General features: G+C 34.8%; 1 protein-coding gene across 1 annotated transcript in view; it reads right to left on the reverse strand.

Annotated features, from left to right (window-relative positions):
- Window positions 1-16,541, reverse strand: part of LOC145685081 (uncharacterized) — a 204,710-nt gene that overhangs the window by 140,220 nt on the left and 47,949 nt on the right. The window contains exons 2-4 of the mRNA XM_081757426.1: window positions 16,466-16,519; window positions 8,868-8,973; window positions 8,264-8,370 (exon numbers count right to left, since the gene is read on the reverse strand). Of these exons, the coding sequence (XP_081613552.1) occupies window positions 8,264-8,370; window positions 8,868-8,973; window positions 16,466-16,519 (267 nt within the window). The remainder of the gene's footprint in view (window positions 1-8,263; window positions 8,371-8,867; window positions 8,974-16,465; window positions 16,520-16,541) is intronic.

The raw sequence follows: 16,541 nt of genomic DNA on the forward strand, positions 1-16,541 counted from the left end.
TGCTGGACAGCTGATCTGGGCAAAACAATAAATTGGTGACAGGACCTTTAGAGAAAATATCGGTCTCACACCTACGTACAGAAGGCAAGAACATCGCAATGTAGATCATCACAAGATTAAAATCTTGAAAAATGAAATTTAATCTCTAAGTTTTACTTCCCACCGTTATTCAGGCTAGGCTAAAGAGACGGTAATGATGAGAAATGCATGAAATGATAGAATAAAGGAAGCAGGAGAAAACGGGAGAACCCCGAGAAAACCCCACACACTGTGTTTGTCCATAACAGGATTAATTATGACTAACACGACAATCCTCATTGAATTTCGCATACCTGGCAAAGCGTTTCGGAGACAAACGTCAGTGTTCAATTTGAAGGAGGCCGCAGAGAAAACGGATATTTGAATGACAATACATGAAAAACAGGGTAGCAAATACTTTATATTTTATTAGCTCATTGACCCGCTGTGCCACTAGGAGGCCATTTGCAAGTTGTAAGACACCATTATCCTTCATCCACTCCCCAATAAATGCGCTTATCTTGGAAACAACTGCTTATGTCTTGGCCTTGTTACTGTGCTGGACACCCGAAAAAGCCAATACCAAAAATGAAGCTTCAATCTCAAGAAATGGTTACTTCAAACATTCTTCAGAATGTGTTCAGTTTTCAAGTTTTAACATTCCTATTTCAAATATGCTTACGATAGAGGATTTCTCCATTTGCGTAATTGTTTCATATGTAGAAACGGGTCGATTGATTGATTGACGGTATTCACGGGAAGTCAGATTAACGCCTTGCGACCTTCCCTAGTGAGACTGAGAGGTTAATATATTTATATAAAACGTAACCAACTCATGTTGCACAACAAATGTTTGTTTTAAATATGCTCCATATTTTAATAATCGTACTTATTTCAATTTGATTAATTGTCACTCCTTAGTTATGGCCTAATTTTAGAAGCATATTGAGCACAGGCTTTACAAGAACGAAGAATGCTATTTCTGCAACGCTCATAAAGCTGGCTCCAACAAAAAATCCAAGAACGCCTCCAATGTACACTGAAAAATTAATGCATCATTTATAGAACAATCAATATATCAACATTCACCTAAAGTTTTGAAAAGAAAATATTTCGCTATTTACAAATTTAAGAACTATCAAAAATTGCCATATTATTCTCTCTCTCTCTCTCTCTCTATATATATATATATATATATATATATATATATATATATATATATATATATATATATATATATATTACTCTATGTTGAGTTAATTTTCAGTTTCCCGTAAATTTCAGCAGCAAATCTATATCAGACGGGACCAACTGATTTGCTTGTCATCTGACCCACATGAGCTTCCGCCGGGAATTAAAATGAGGTCTCCGATCCCAAAGGTGCGTACGCTAACCGCTTAGCCAAGACCTGGACCTCCACTCACTCTGTGTGTTTGTGTGTGTATTAATGAATGTGGATGCTAATGAAATATACAGACGAACTGTAGAAGGCAATTTCTCACATAAGAGAAATTAAGAAGTTAAGGAATATGGACCTTTGGTCAAACGTGCTTATTTTCAGAGGTAGAGGCGTGCAATGAAGTATCAGAAGCTATCGTGCTGTGACAGTATATATCACCATAGAAGAAGTGCCACATACCCCGCTCAATCATAGAATCAAAATATCTCTAGAAACTTGGAAGTAAAAATATATCACAAAATTGAATACTTAAGATTTCGCTCTATCCGAAAATATGACATTATGTCTTTATATTTGTGATCATATTACTGAGATTTCCAGTATGAAAATGTTCTCTGTGGCTATTTACTTGTGTCCGTGAATGTGTGTTTCTGTTTAAACGTGTATATTTCTTTATGTTTCTTCAAATCGTCTACTAATTGATAAATGATAAAAGTCATTTTTCCTCTGCACTATTCCAAATTAAAGGATGATAATAAACTATACTAACAAAGTCTAAGATATTATTCAACACATCAAAATAATAGAAAAGTTAACATGTACTTTGACTTGTAAGTGCTAGGGCAGTTAATAGTATGGAAATGCTACATATCAGTACGTGTGATTTCGAACATAAGGAATCGTGGAGTGACGGCGCATATCGGCGTAAAGAAACTCGTATATACGTCATTCAAATTGCAATGTGTACGTAATGGAATGATACGAAATAATGTATATTTCCAACAAAAGCATTCTAATATACTCTCTGATTTAAAGAAGATTTTAAAATTTACAAAAAATACAGCGAAGGAAGTCAGAACTGTAAGTGGCTGTCGCCGCCAAGATTCCTTGTTTTCATAATATCGCGTTCATTCAGTACGATTCACAATTCCAAGATATGCTCCCAACATAGCTCTCAGATGTTCTTTGAATTAAAGGGGAATCCAAAATAGGCAAGATATAACCGCGGCATCAGTGCAATACTCAGGAGAAAAGTTGCAAATATATGAGGGTACTGCCTACGATCCTTGTGTTTGAAATATTGTGTGCTGTGATGTATTGTATTTGTCTTATATGTGTAAAATACATTATATATATATATATATATATATATATATATATATATATATATATATATATATATATATATATATATATAGTGATAAAATACACCAACCACCTGTTATTGCTCATACGAGCAATCTTGTAGCTGGAAGTCTCTCAAACTTACTTCCGACGCATTATGCATTCATTGATATATTGTTTTACATTTTACCCATTCTTCATCCCCTTTAGCTCTCAGTATATCTGACAATTTTGTCAAAATATGATTTAGTGTTATGTACTATAGGGAAGCCCTGGCCAGCACATTGGACTGAAGTAAAATATGCATATTTGAATGACGTATGTGTCACTTCCTTTACGCCTATATGGAGTGCCACTCCACTGTGTCTCATGTTCGATATCATACGTATTGAAACGTAGTGTTTTCGCGATTTTAAAGGCCCTAGGTTGGAAACAATACCTTATAACCCCATCTACATATTAACTTTATTTCCTTATTTTCATGTGTTGAATCATCTCTTAAACGTTAAACATACCGAATCAGTGAAGGGCAAAATTAACTTTTCTCCAATTTATCAATTAATCGTCGCTTTGATGATTTACCTAAATAAATGCCTGCATCGAAACAGAAACACATACGTTCATAAACAAAGATCAATATCCATAAACATCACTTAATCATAATGAAAATTGCATTGATACTAACACAAAAATAAACAAATAGTGCCTTGTTTTCGGTAAGAATATGGATTTTGGTTCATATTCAACTTTACGATCTTTTGTCTTCCAAATCTCTAGAGCTACTTCGATCATATGAATTTAAAAGTAATTTTTGACTCTCTTTTTTTTTTTTTTTTAAAAAAACATCGTTTTTGGAAATGTTCCGTTGTTGAAACATATTCAGTTTGATAATTTCCAACGTGTTTAAAGATTTTTGTGTATATGCAATTAACGGAATATTTGGTTTCATGAGTCTTCTCTGTAAAATAATTTACTTAAGCTGGATCACCACCTGAAAGTCATTACATAACTGCTGCGCAATGAAACGTTTACATATTTTAAAGATCGTACTATAAGATAAAGTTGTATTTCAGCTACAACAAAAGACATTGATTCATTTGGTTGTGTCTTCTGATATCGGAAAATACAACAAATAAAAGAACATATTTGATCCGTTTTACAAAGAGCATACAAGATGTCACTTGCTGTTAGATCTTACTAGAAGTGCTTATTTCTATCACATGTTTATTTGAATGTGTAAAGTACTTTAAATTGACGATGTTATTACAAAATAAATAAATTGTGTAACCATTTTTCGTGTTATGTTTCATATTTTATTTATATATTAATTTATATTTAAGGAAATATACTTTGAGAAAAAACTTGCACAGAACGCCATAATGCATTCTTGCCATATTTGTACGTTTAATTTCTGGATTACAGTGTTACAGTCCGAGAAGTGGAACTTAGTTGTGAATTGCGGTAAGGGTCGAAAACTAATTTCACCAGTAAGTATCCAAGCAGAATTCCACGATTTCTTACTTTGTTATCTGGCACCAGAAAACACTCGACACTACCAAGCAACGCCATACTATTGAAGCAGTGTTTAGCATGGCACCGAGAACACCTAGTGATCCACCTTAACTTTGTGTCTATGGGCGTATTCATATTTTAAATTATGAATGTGTTCTTACATTTTTATTACGTAGCTCTGACCAAAATTTAGGTATGCTTACTAAAATTATGAAACAATGGACATACTTCGCCATTCGTTCACTTAATTATAATCAAAAGTTATGTTTTGCTTAATATGTAAGAGAAACATTTTAAATATATTTACATATAATATTGGATATAAACAAATTCAGATTATCTGTAAACAATCTAACCAACGCTAGAGTTTGTGATTTTTGTCCATGGTGTAGACAAAATGATACTTGCGATTCTTTTGGTGTTCTATGTGTATGCGCGTTTGTGTTTGTTTTTCGATGTGGTGATCACTTTTCTAACTTTCATACTTTATTTCTAAATGGAGTGAATATGGAAGAGTAGTACGCAGGTTACATTTAACGCACTTTTCGCAGTGTTTCGTTAACAAATTGTAGAACAAATGTGATATTTGGTAGAAAATGAAACTGACAAAGTATTAACTGCTGCTTGCAGTATTTGTTAAGATAATATATTACAATAAGTAAACGTTTAAAGAGCAGATGAAGATATAATGGAAAAAAGTCTTTCATTTTTATTTTTTCGTGTCAAATAACCTACATTCCTGAGAAATGACTTAGTCAGTTAAATTTACAGACTGCTAATTTCTTATTTACAAATTAACTATACAATTAGGAGCAAGTAAAGACGCATTATACCTTATAAATGTGTACGAAGTATATGTATAAATAAACGTCAAATTTCTATCTAGATCGATTTTGCTTCTTCTATGTATTTCTCATATGACATATTCACTTATAAACAACTTAAAGTATATTTGCAAAAGACCAACGTTTGCACTGCAATAAACAACCCATACTCAGCTTACAAGTATGGGTTGAATTACATCTAAAATATTTTGCTTGTATTACAGGGATATCATCTCAAAACTATCATTAGTATCAGCATTAGAGTGTGAAAAGTATAAGACATAAAGTAAACTTAGCGAAACAGTTAATCCTCCAAATAGTATTAGTTCATTGTATAGGAAATGATACGAATATAATGTTAATTTAAGATACTATATACAGGAAGGAAGATTTATTTTTATACACCCTTGTAATTTTAAACTAACAAGAAAAACATTGAAATTTTGCAACATGCAAACATTGCCAGGAACACATTACCTAGAATAATCTTTGATACTAAAGACAAAATTATGCCAAGCGAACAAGGACGTAGGTTTTTGAAATGTCACAACGCGAGATTACTATTCCACGTTTACATTCTGTGTGTAAAAGGGAAACATTCAATACCACATACACAATGATTAAGTTCATGATCCGTTGCTGAAAGTATTACACAGGTATTGTTCAAATATATCTGGTGTTTTCGTGAGTTTTATTTTATGCATACAATTTGGGGTGAGTGAATAGGACCACTTCTTTAAATTTTTGAAATTCCGAAATTTGAAAATTTCATACAGGACACGGTATGTACGTCTGTAAGTTCCTTTGCGGCATCTTCAGGGTACAAAATTGCAAAAAAAAAAAAAAAAAAAATGCAACTTACGGAAGTTTATTACCTAATTATCATCTGTGCTGAGCATTCAAAGCGTGGTATTGTTATGTGATTGGGTACAGGGAAATATTCTTCTTCTTCGTAGAGGGTGAAGAATTATAGAAAATAATATGTAATAATTATTTCCTACGACTTGGATATATATATATATATATATATATATATATATATATATATATATATTGCTTGGTAAATTCGGGCATGGCGCTGCTTATCTATTTCTTTTGAGAAAATGCCAAAATATTCTTATTGTCATGCGATATTGTTAATCAATAATGTAATTTATTTTCTTATACGAGCCTAATTTACATTATACACGAATGCATTATCTTTCCTTGAAACTGGTATATTTCTCTTCCATTTCCGAAGTGATAGTGAGGCCTGAAGAGGAGAAAGAGGAAATGAAAGATAAGTAGAAAGACTAGAAGTAAATAAAGAGGAAAGAAGCGTAAGATAACATGGTGGGGGATAGAAAGGATAGAAGTTAGAAACAAAAATAATAAAGAATGCAAAAGAAACTGAGAGTTATGTTGATGTACAGAAAGGACGTAGTAGTTATTGAAAGCATTACGGGTAACGAAGAGAACAAAAGAGGAAGAGGTTGATGGAATGGAAAAGAAAGAGAAATCAATATAATTCAGTGCAGTGAGTGTGATATGGGCAATGTAGAGCCACAGCAAAAAAATGAAGAAGTGAATTAAACCCAAAAGGACCATATAAGTTAAAAATGAAATAAAAGTCCAATTAAAATATACATAACAAACACGGGATTTGCGTTTAACTAAAATCAGGTGAAAGTGCTAGGCCAAGTGGACAGAAGGACGATCAACAAATAGAAATACATGGTAAATCGTTTGGTGATGATATATATTTCGTAATTTATTTGCCTCGTATAGAAACCATTTATCATTCTTAAGACGTTAGAGTTGATCACAGTTAGACGGATAGAACACACGTCTGCTGCGTGAAAATTCAGGTTTGATTCCTAATCAAAGTTATTAAAGATTTGATCTCAGGTTAAACTCTAAACCTACGTTTCATATACATTTGGCTATAACATATATATTTATCATTGTGAAAAATATCACATCATGATCATCTTTGTCTATAAGAATAAGTAGGTTATAGAAAATAATATTGACCTTACGTGAAATTACCTCCATACGTACATACTTATATACGAGGGCAAATCGGAAAGAAACGCACATTTTTTGTCCCCAGATATTGCAGCTGAAACGGTGAAACTGCACAACAAGAGAGTTTGAAGTTTGATCTACAGAGGATATTTAGTTCTCCTGTGCCGCTCTAGGGAGAGAAGCATAAACTACAGAACAAACATGGCGCGCATGTTACTGTCGTCCATGTGTGAAGAGCAGCTAAGGGTGATTAGATTTTTGTGTGCCAAAGTGCATACATCTAGTGAAATTCATAGAGATATGCAAGGCGTGCATGGGGACGATTGTATGGACCGTAGCACTTTCTGCAGCTGGTGTGTATTCTTTGAAAAGGGTCGTGAGAATCTTAGTAATGCGCCACGCTCCGGGCGGCAGGTAACAGCCTCAACACCGCAGAATATCCGCGCCATCCAGGCAGTAATTTTGTACGACCGGCATGTGCACCTGCAATCCTTATCGCAGAAGTTCGACATTTCCTATGTTGTACGACACTGTTCATGACACGTTGCAATTCCGAACAGCTAGTGCTAGCTGCATGCGTAAGAACCTGGCAGACAACCAAGAGGGCCAGCGAATGATGACAAGCTTGGGTCACCAAACGCGTTACGCCACAAAACGGGATGTAGAAAGAATCGTCACTGGTACTGAGTCGTGGGTGTACCGCTACACGCTCCAATCCAAGTAGGCCTCCTTGGAGTGGAAACATGAAGATTACCCAGTACGAAAAAAATAAGGTAACTCAATCTGCTTGGAAAGCTTGTGACAGTGTTCTGGGACATAGTTGATGTGTTATTGGCAGACTTTGCTGAACACGGGGAAACTGTAAATGTTGCAGCCTACATTTAAAGTTGTCGTGCCTACATTACCCTTTGGTTAAGTGCCCCTCGTGAAAAACGACTTAACATAACAATGCTGACGGTGTTAAATTTCTTCATGACAATGCTCTTTACACGTTGCTGATCATGTCCGTGAGAAACTCAGTAAATTTGGATGGGAGATGCTCGAGCATCCTGTGTATAGTGCGGACCTGGCAACGACGGACCTTCCTCTTTTTGGTCCCATGAATAAATTCCAGGATTGCCAACACTTTGCAACAGATGCTGAAGTGAAATCTACAGACTGGAAATGGCTATACTCCACCCAAACGGTCTTCTATGAACAGGGCATATTGGAACTGATACCACGCTGGGGGAAATGTGTTGAGGAACTTGGTGGCTATTTAGAAATTTGGTGAAAGATGTAAGTTCATTTGCGCTTTGTTTGGGTTTGGTACATATTTAACTTTTTTGAAAAAATGTGCTTTACTTTCCAACCTGCCCTCGTACATATATACTCTTACCTACTGTATCCAGCAAACTTCGGATAACTGTCACTCTTCGTTTTATTTTTGAAAATTTGATTATAAACTTCACTGTGTAATAACTGCCAACATTTGCAGATCCATGACTGAAAAATTATAGAATAAATTCATTAGTTTTTTTCTGATAACGGTGTACTACAACTATGAGGAGAATAATAAGCAAAGCTTCAAAACAAAGGTTACCGTTTCCAATAACTTATTAAATCGAAAAATTTAATATTTGTATATATATATATATAATGGATAGCAACTCCAGTTGAGTATTTCAGTATTCATTGCATCATAGAAAAAATAGATACATAGATAGATAGATAGATAGATAGATAGATAGATAGATAGATAGATAGATAGAAGGTACATTTTTGATGCATATAGAAATAGAATATAATAAATTTTCTTTTCATTTTCATTAGGAACAAAATAGCTCTTAGATGATCGTAAAATTGCATTTGCTGACAGCTCGTGTTAAATAATATTTACAAGTAATAACGGATACTAACAACTCTAATTTTCTAAAAATATGTTCCTCGATTTAGTAAAATTCTTCACAATACTGCATTTACGAAGACTGTATACAACTCACCTGGCAAGTCTCACGAATGTAAGGCTCCTTTCAACGCAGTTTCTATCGCACTTACAGAGAAGTCCTTCACGTTCTTCAGAATGGGTAGTGATCAGTTTCAGTTTACCTAGGAATGAATAGAATAATTATAATAATTATGTAAGAAAGACTTCAAATAAACACTCATATACTCTGCTCAAAATAGATTTAAAACCACTGAGAAATTGCGAGGTGTGATCTAATGTTGAAACTGAAAAATGTAATACTAAATATTTGCGACTTAAAAATGGTACCCACGACATAAGTTTGAAATACTCTCAATGACGCACAGTATAATCGTCCTTCCATCCATTTAATTTACTGTCTCAGCAGAAAGGCATTCGTAAAGATTTTTTAAGTCCGAATCCGATGTTTTCTGATAGCCTTGGCGTACTTTTGCTAATACTTTGACCTGAACGAGACTGGTGTTTATGTTCTATTTCATTTTATTCCTAATGCTCTACACATGCCCAATTTAGTATACAAAATAAACTCGAATTAATAGTGTCTTTAGTGCAATAATTGAATCAAATGTTGCTTAACGATATCGAGATTAGGGGAGAATTTCGCACTCATGGACATAAATGTGGCTAAGAATATATCCAACAGAAGAATCTATTTTCACCAATCAATATTCTTACACAACATTATCCCTATTATTTTACCAACTTAGTTCCTAATCCATAGATGATCTCGCGATTATAATGTGCGACAAATAGGTTATGTCAGTGACTCCATCCTATGAGCATACACCATCCAATGAGTACGTAAACCTCATATATACTTTAGTGTTCGTGGAGTTCTTTGCGAGAGTGGAGATAGTGATGCTATAATAGTGAACTTTTACCAAAAGATAGATTATCTAAAAGCAGAAATCAATAGAGTGAATTTCGAGTGTGTCGCACTTCTACCCTTAAAAGTTCAAGTGCAAAGGCTGAAGATTGTGTCTCATGGTATAAACAGACAGACAAACCGGGCAATGTAAATCGATTTGTTCCAGGAAGCATTTCTTACGTTCCACTAATGACAGGAACATAAATGTTGATCTAATGTTACTGTTCTTTGAAGTGTTTACGTTTTGTTGAATGACAAGAGCGTGTTTATCAATGATATTTTTGTCAAGTGGCAGTAAGTAACGTCATTATATAAGAATGTACTTGTAGGTGTTTTTATCTTTCTACTTCACCTTTCCGGCGCCTAATATTAACAGTTTGTGTAATGTGCTTGGGATTTTCCATTCAGTGCTAGCAAGTTATTGAAAATATTTTGCTATATAGTTGAAGTGCTATATTTGAAGTTGTTTCAAAGGCCTCGCTTATCTCGAACACTTTATATGTTTGTCTTATGATATCAAGGCTTACATAACAGATACGTGACCTCTTGAAGGCTTAAGTCATATAAAAATATGTGAAGCTTACAAATGAAACATTATTCACAAAAGTTTACACTTTAGTAGGTGCTATCATTTCGTTCTGGTAGTGATGGTTTATATGAATCCCAACCACATAATAAAAAATGTATCTTTGTACTTTTATATCAAGTATTGTGTAACTTTCAACACACTGATGTTAATGATGCCGAGCGACAAGTAGCATATTTTATACGAGAAATTGTAGAATGAGCTAGAGATGTGTCGTTTCAACATGCTGACGAAACAACATTAGTTTTCTCGAAAGGCAGTAGCTTCCTTGAACTAAGTAAAAGTGACGATGCTAGTGAGGAAGATAATGCCAGTGTTGTATGGTGTTTATGTGAAGAAGACCACCATACGATGGATTATTGGATAAGAAAAGACTGTTGACTACTGGAAGATTTTCAAAAAGGACCTCCTTCCATCAAATCTGTAGAAGCCAAATTCCAGAGAGTTACATCACTGAAGTACTTAAATCCCTTGCAGAAATAAGTAGTAACAGCGGCACAAGACGAGAAAAGCTGAGGCAAATATAGACGTTTGTGTTAGAAAAATGCAGGATGCATTGTAAACAAATATGCCGATTCATGATATAGATATAAAAGGGTGGGATGTCCATTTTGACAGGTCACTTCCGTCTACTTTATTTAAAGCCTCCAGCAAACAAAGTGGAGAAATTTGTAACGAAAATCAGTACCAGTGCTCGAAACAAGTTGGACAGACAAGTATAAAGTGATGCTTATATTGAGATACTGAAACAACATCTAATAGAAGTGATACGGGCAATTATTTAACTCTGATCAGAGCGGTTTCCAGTTAGAGATGCATTGTGGTCGTAGTCTTGCTATGCATGGAACCAAAAAAAGTGGACGTAGTTGTACAGTCAGTGTCTCTAACGACTCACAGCTATACTATAGAGCCTTTGATATCAGCTGACGGTACGTTATTATCCCCATTGTTTATAGTTCTAAAAAAAAAAGAAGTTGAGAATTCGGGCGAATAGTAAAGGAAATGCTTTTCCTACCGAATCATTTGTGTTAAAGTATCCAAATCTGGTAAACTAACAAAAAACATTTTCGTATGTGTTGGAAAACGTATATTTGCCTTCAAGAACGGACAATGCCTTGTTACTTTTGGACTCATGGACTGGTCATTGTGATTACGTAAGAGATGTAGAGGGGAAAAATGTAACGTTACTCAAAATACCGAAGGGCTAACTGCAAGACTACGCTTCTGTGGTAATGTGCACTTTTTTCGGAGAGGGCCTTGGACTATACACAGTTTTCCCGCAGAAACAAAATAATATGTGTTCGCATAATTTTATGTATCGTCTCGAAACACAGTTTCCTTACAATTCTCCATGTAATTTAGGCACCTCTTACAATACTTATTCGCAATTTTGATATTTTGTAATCAAAGGTTTGGAAGCGTCTGTACGACACTCAACTGTTTTATTCCAAGGAAATACGAAGCACATATTCCTCAATTTTACGTCTACAACATCTGGACAAAATTTCATACACTTCGGTGCAGTTCTTGCCTTTCGTGCGTGAAATTCCAACATTTTCAGTAGGGGCTCTGGCCCCCTAAAACCGTTTCACCGTAGAACGTACAAACACATATTCGTTTATTGCTTGTGTATTGTCCGTACACGAAGTTTCGTTGCAATTCTTCATGTCTTTTAGGCTCAGAGAACTTATATTGTGATATTTAATGTTCTTTGTAACCATTGCTTTACTCGACCTTTAAATAGTGTGTCTGAAATCTGTTTATATTGATGCTTATTTTTCGTTGGTGTTTGACTTAAGGCAAATCACTTCCCAGCCATACTGGAGGTTTAACAACTTTTGAATTGTAATCAAACTTAATTATTTACCTTTCTCAGTAGAAGTTTTAAACTGCCACAGCCTCGGAGAGTGTCACACATCTTAAAACGATAAAAATTTTGCCGGTTTTGTTTGTGTTAACATGTCATGGCTTTTTATACAAGCGAACGAACACTATCCATGGTGAAGTAATTATGCCGAGTGAAGACACGAGCTGTTGCATAATACTATAAAATACGGCATTTTAATTGAATCTGGCAAATCACTTTAACACTCACATTGGTCCACGACACCTCTGGGATCCCCGACGCACAGTTTGGTGTTCATGAACTACTTAATGAAAACTGCCAACCCGCAGTAGCTCATTATAGTTTTAGTGCAACGCCTCAAATCTTGAGAAATGTAACAAACATGCCGAAATAATTACCATTAGATAATTACTATGTGAGAGATATTCTTGAAAATAACCAGTCACTCTTTTTACTTTGTCCTCGTTGTCACGTGCTCACATGTATTTTGTTGCTTGCATGGGCAGTGTTTCCAAGAGATTATTTGTGTACTTCTAAATACATATATTAACGGTAACCGTCGCATTAGAAATCATTCCTTTGAGCCTCGAATGCATTTTACTGTGTTTCATCCTAGATAAGAATCAGCTTCGTATACTCCTCAGTAAGTTCTTTCGCTATTTGTGGAGACCTGCCGAAGATCAGTTATGGTGTGGGTATACCCAACTTACTACATACTTGTGACAGTTCAGTTACACCATGAACTCGCGTAAGGACAGAGTGAACATAGGACCTCCAGAGAGGGTCACAAGAGCAGGTATGTTGTAGGTGTTCAAACTGGAATCAAAAGCTGGGGTAATGACGGAAGATATGCCGGTGTCATGACTACACGGACATTGCTGCGGTATTTTAACAGGTTTCAGGGCAGTGACGAAATACTTGAAGACCCACTACACACCGAAGGGTCAACACAAGCACAAAATGAATATCTTCAGGTAGCAATTGAAACGAACAGTGCCCAGATATGGGAGGAACTGGGGCTACAATTCAGTGTGATTGGAGAAACCATTTCGCAGCACTTCCAGTAACTTGGTAAGCACTACGAGTAGCGTCGATAGGTCCTACATGACTTGACTCCTGGTCAGAAGAAAGCGCTACAAGACAATTGCGTTTGTTTGCTGTCTCTTTTTTATATAGAATACTATTTTATATATAATTGTATTTTGTTGTCAAAATATAAATCTTACATATGGTCTTGATCTTGATGATGCGATAATACTTGTTATAGTGTTCGGTATAATTGATACACCACTGCAGCTAGTAGTTTACGTATTGATGGCCCATAACAATCAGTTATTCCCTCTGGTGTCATACTACTGGGTCCAATCACCTTTCATCTAATTCTCAGAATATATCAGCTGATGAAAACATTGTAATAAGCTTCACATATTTTATTGAATTATTGTAACATTTAGACAGAAACAAATAACACCTTTACTGGGGAGAATGTTGTAGGCATCTTGTGAAAATGTCTTTGAGTTAATAATGCTCCTGTTATTTAATAAATTAAGAACATGGGTGAATCATTACGAAAATCAGCATGAAGAGCATATCCACTAATCATGTACAGCGATATACCAGGGCCGATAATAAATATTGAGTAAACTATTGGAAATAACTTTCAACTGAAATGCAATATCCATTTATGAATATCCGGTGCTTGGGGTCCCTTGTTAGATCCCAGCTCGAGCCGCGTGAACTTTGTGGTGGACAAACACCGCGCTCGTGGGTTTTCTCGGGGTTCTCCCGTTTTCTCCCACTTTCTTCATTCCACCATTTCATTCATTTCTCATCATCACCGTCTCCTTTAGCGTAACCGTCATAACCGTCATTTTTTTCATTTATGAATAGTCCAACAAACTCTCGAAACGTTATAAGGTAGAACAAAAGTTCCTGCATGGCGTGATTGAAGTTAAAAACAATACAATAAGCATTCATACTTTATTCCTTATTTCTAATTCAAAAATCTCGTTTTCGGATATAAATATGATGGAGTAACAGTAAAACTGGTATATTTTTTTTTCTTTGGGCAGAGAATTGAAACAGCTGTGCATGTATTGTACCACGTGTATAAGAAATTTATTATCATGGAGTTTGACCTTGTCAACAACGTAGATATATCTTGCTATTTTACCTTTTGTCCTTAGCGTTATCCGGGTCATTATTGTCTGAAGTTACTTTTAAATGCATTTGCAAACCCGGGGAACACCAAAAGGGGCCGCCCTAGGAGGCCCACAAATTAATTTTGTTACATTTTGTAACATTTCAAATTGCATTAAAAATCTGGAAAAAAAATGATATTGTCAAGTTTGAACCCATTCATCATAAAACGTACTTGCTCAGTTTTTAATGTTTTGATTCTTCTATTTATAAATGAAGAAAATGCTCTGGGATTCAGAGTCCCCCTCCCCTCTTCGTAGTACTAAAGCGTTATTCACTGCATATGCTGACAGTTATGTTCCAGTGATTTGGCCATTTATTTCATTTTCCTTTGCAACAAATTCGGTATTACAATATGCAAGGGCACTCTGAGCTATTATTCTGGTGCAGCGTTGTCAACTGCACCTTATAAAATTTTAGTATATACATATATATATATTGGCAAATAAATATTTTAATTTCTATTACTTTATTCCGTTGGACATCCAACACCTAAATATATCACTTTATATTATAATTTCTCTCTCTCTCTCTCTCTCTCTCTCACACACACACACACAAATACATATATATATATATATATATATATATATATATATATATATATATATATATATATATAAAGAAAGAAAGAAAGAAAGAGAAAGAGAGAGAATCAGTTTGCACCTGTGGTGTTATCAAGTGTATTTAATCATAGAAACTACAAGCAGAAGCACGCAACACTGAATGAAGACGCATATTATAGAAGGTAGTGAGCTCGAATATAGCAAGTGGAAATAACCCTGTCAGATTTTGATGCAAATGACAGTGATTTGAACATTTTATTTGATAACGCAAATTGTATAAATTGAAGCACTGTGAAGTTTCTTGCAATGAATCCCTTGTGATATTCATGATGTTGAAGTGGTGTTAGTTTACAAAACTGACAGACAAGTCGTAGCTTGTTTGCTTACGTTTTAGATGTTCAGTCCATAGGTACAAAACCCTGACGTGCAACTACAAGAATTGTAACTTATGCTGTGCTGGAAACAATGCTTCTCTGGTGACATCCCCTACATTGTCAATTCAACATCCCTCACACTGTCTATTTTTTCGCGGAAACAAAATTTGAAAGAGTTTCGCTATTCCGAGGATAAGAGGGATGAAATTATGAAACATTAATCCTGAATTCATTGGAATACTGAAGTATACTCCACTCTTCCCCATTCTACCCTACATTACTCACCACAACCAAATTCATTCAAAAACCGCATTTCTACGCATACTGCACTGTGCTAAGTTGGTATTGATCTGTTTGGTAGTTTTAATACATAAACAAATAAAATTAATAGGTCATAGTTACTGACATAAATTTAAAAAATAACAAACAAATGCACACATATAGTTCCCTACGCTGTACTTAGAAACCTAGTAATAATAGAGAATAAAAATATATGATGTCTTATGCATCTCAAGTTGTACCAAACAACATAAATTATTTTATGTGAAAAATAATGACCTTTATGCTGTGGACCTCAGAGGCACTCCGCTGGTGTTCCATGTAACCAAAAAATACCTTGGTGTGCCTAGTGTTGACTTAAAACGTGAGACGACTTTTTACTGATACAATGAGAAAATCATATGTGTCCGTTTATATTACTGTCTCTTGCTGAGATAACTCAAACACATATTTCTCACTTTCCTTTACGTTACCCATACTTGTATGAACTATAAACTGTAGGCTGTCCGCTTCTTTGTAAACTAGATTCTTGTTTACGTACGTATGTCTTTATGTTATTATATGTTTTATTTTATAGTCAAAAGTGAACAATGCACGAATAAACCAGTGCAATCATCTCCTGTTCTTTGAATTCAAATATTACTAATACTTTTTCTGTGTGGGAAGATTCTGTTTTATCTATTGCGATTCCTAAACTTTGAGTTTGTCCAAAAATTTTTTAATGTATTAAATTACAACTTAAATAATGTTCATGTTTAGTTTACAATCATAATTTAATTTCCTCTTAAATATCTCAAATTTTATATTCTATATAAGTGAAGAACATAGTAACTTTGAAATCACATTCAGTGTAACTGATTTCTAAGTGCATATAGATGTAAATTTTGATTTCTCACCTTCGTTTTGTTTGATGCATTCAAGGCCTTCGTCATTACACAAAATCTGGTGATCTGTATGAAGAAACAGAAAGGA

Source organism: Thermobia domestica, chromosome 5 (assembly GCF_964235325.1).
Source record: "Thermobia domestica chromosome 5, izTheDome1.hap1.1, whole genome shotgun sequence".
NCBI classification, from domain to species: domain Eukaryota; kingdom Metazoa; phylum Arthropoda; class Insecta; order Zygentoma; family Lepismatidae; genus Thermobia; species Thermobia domestica.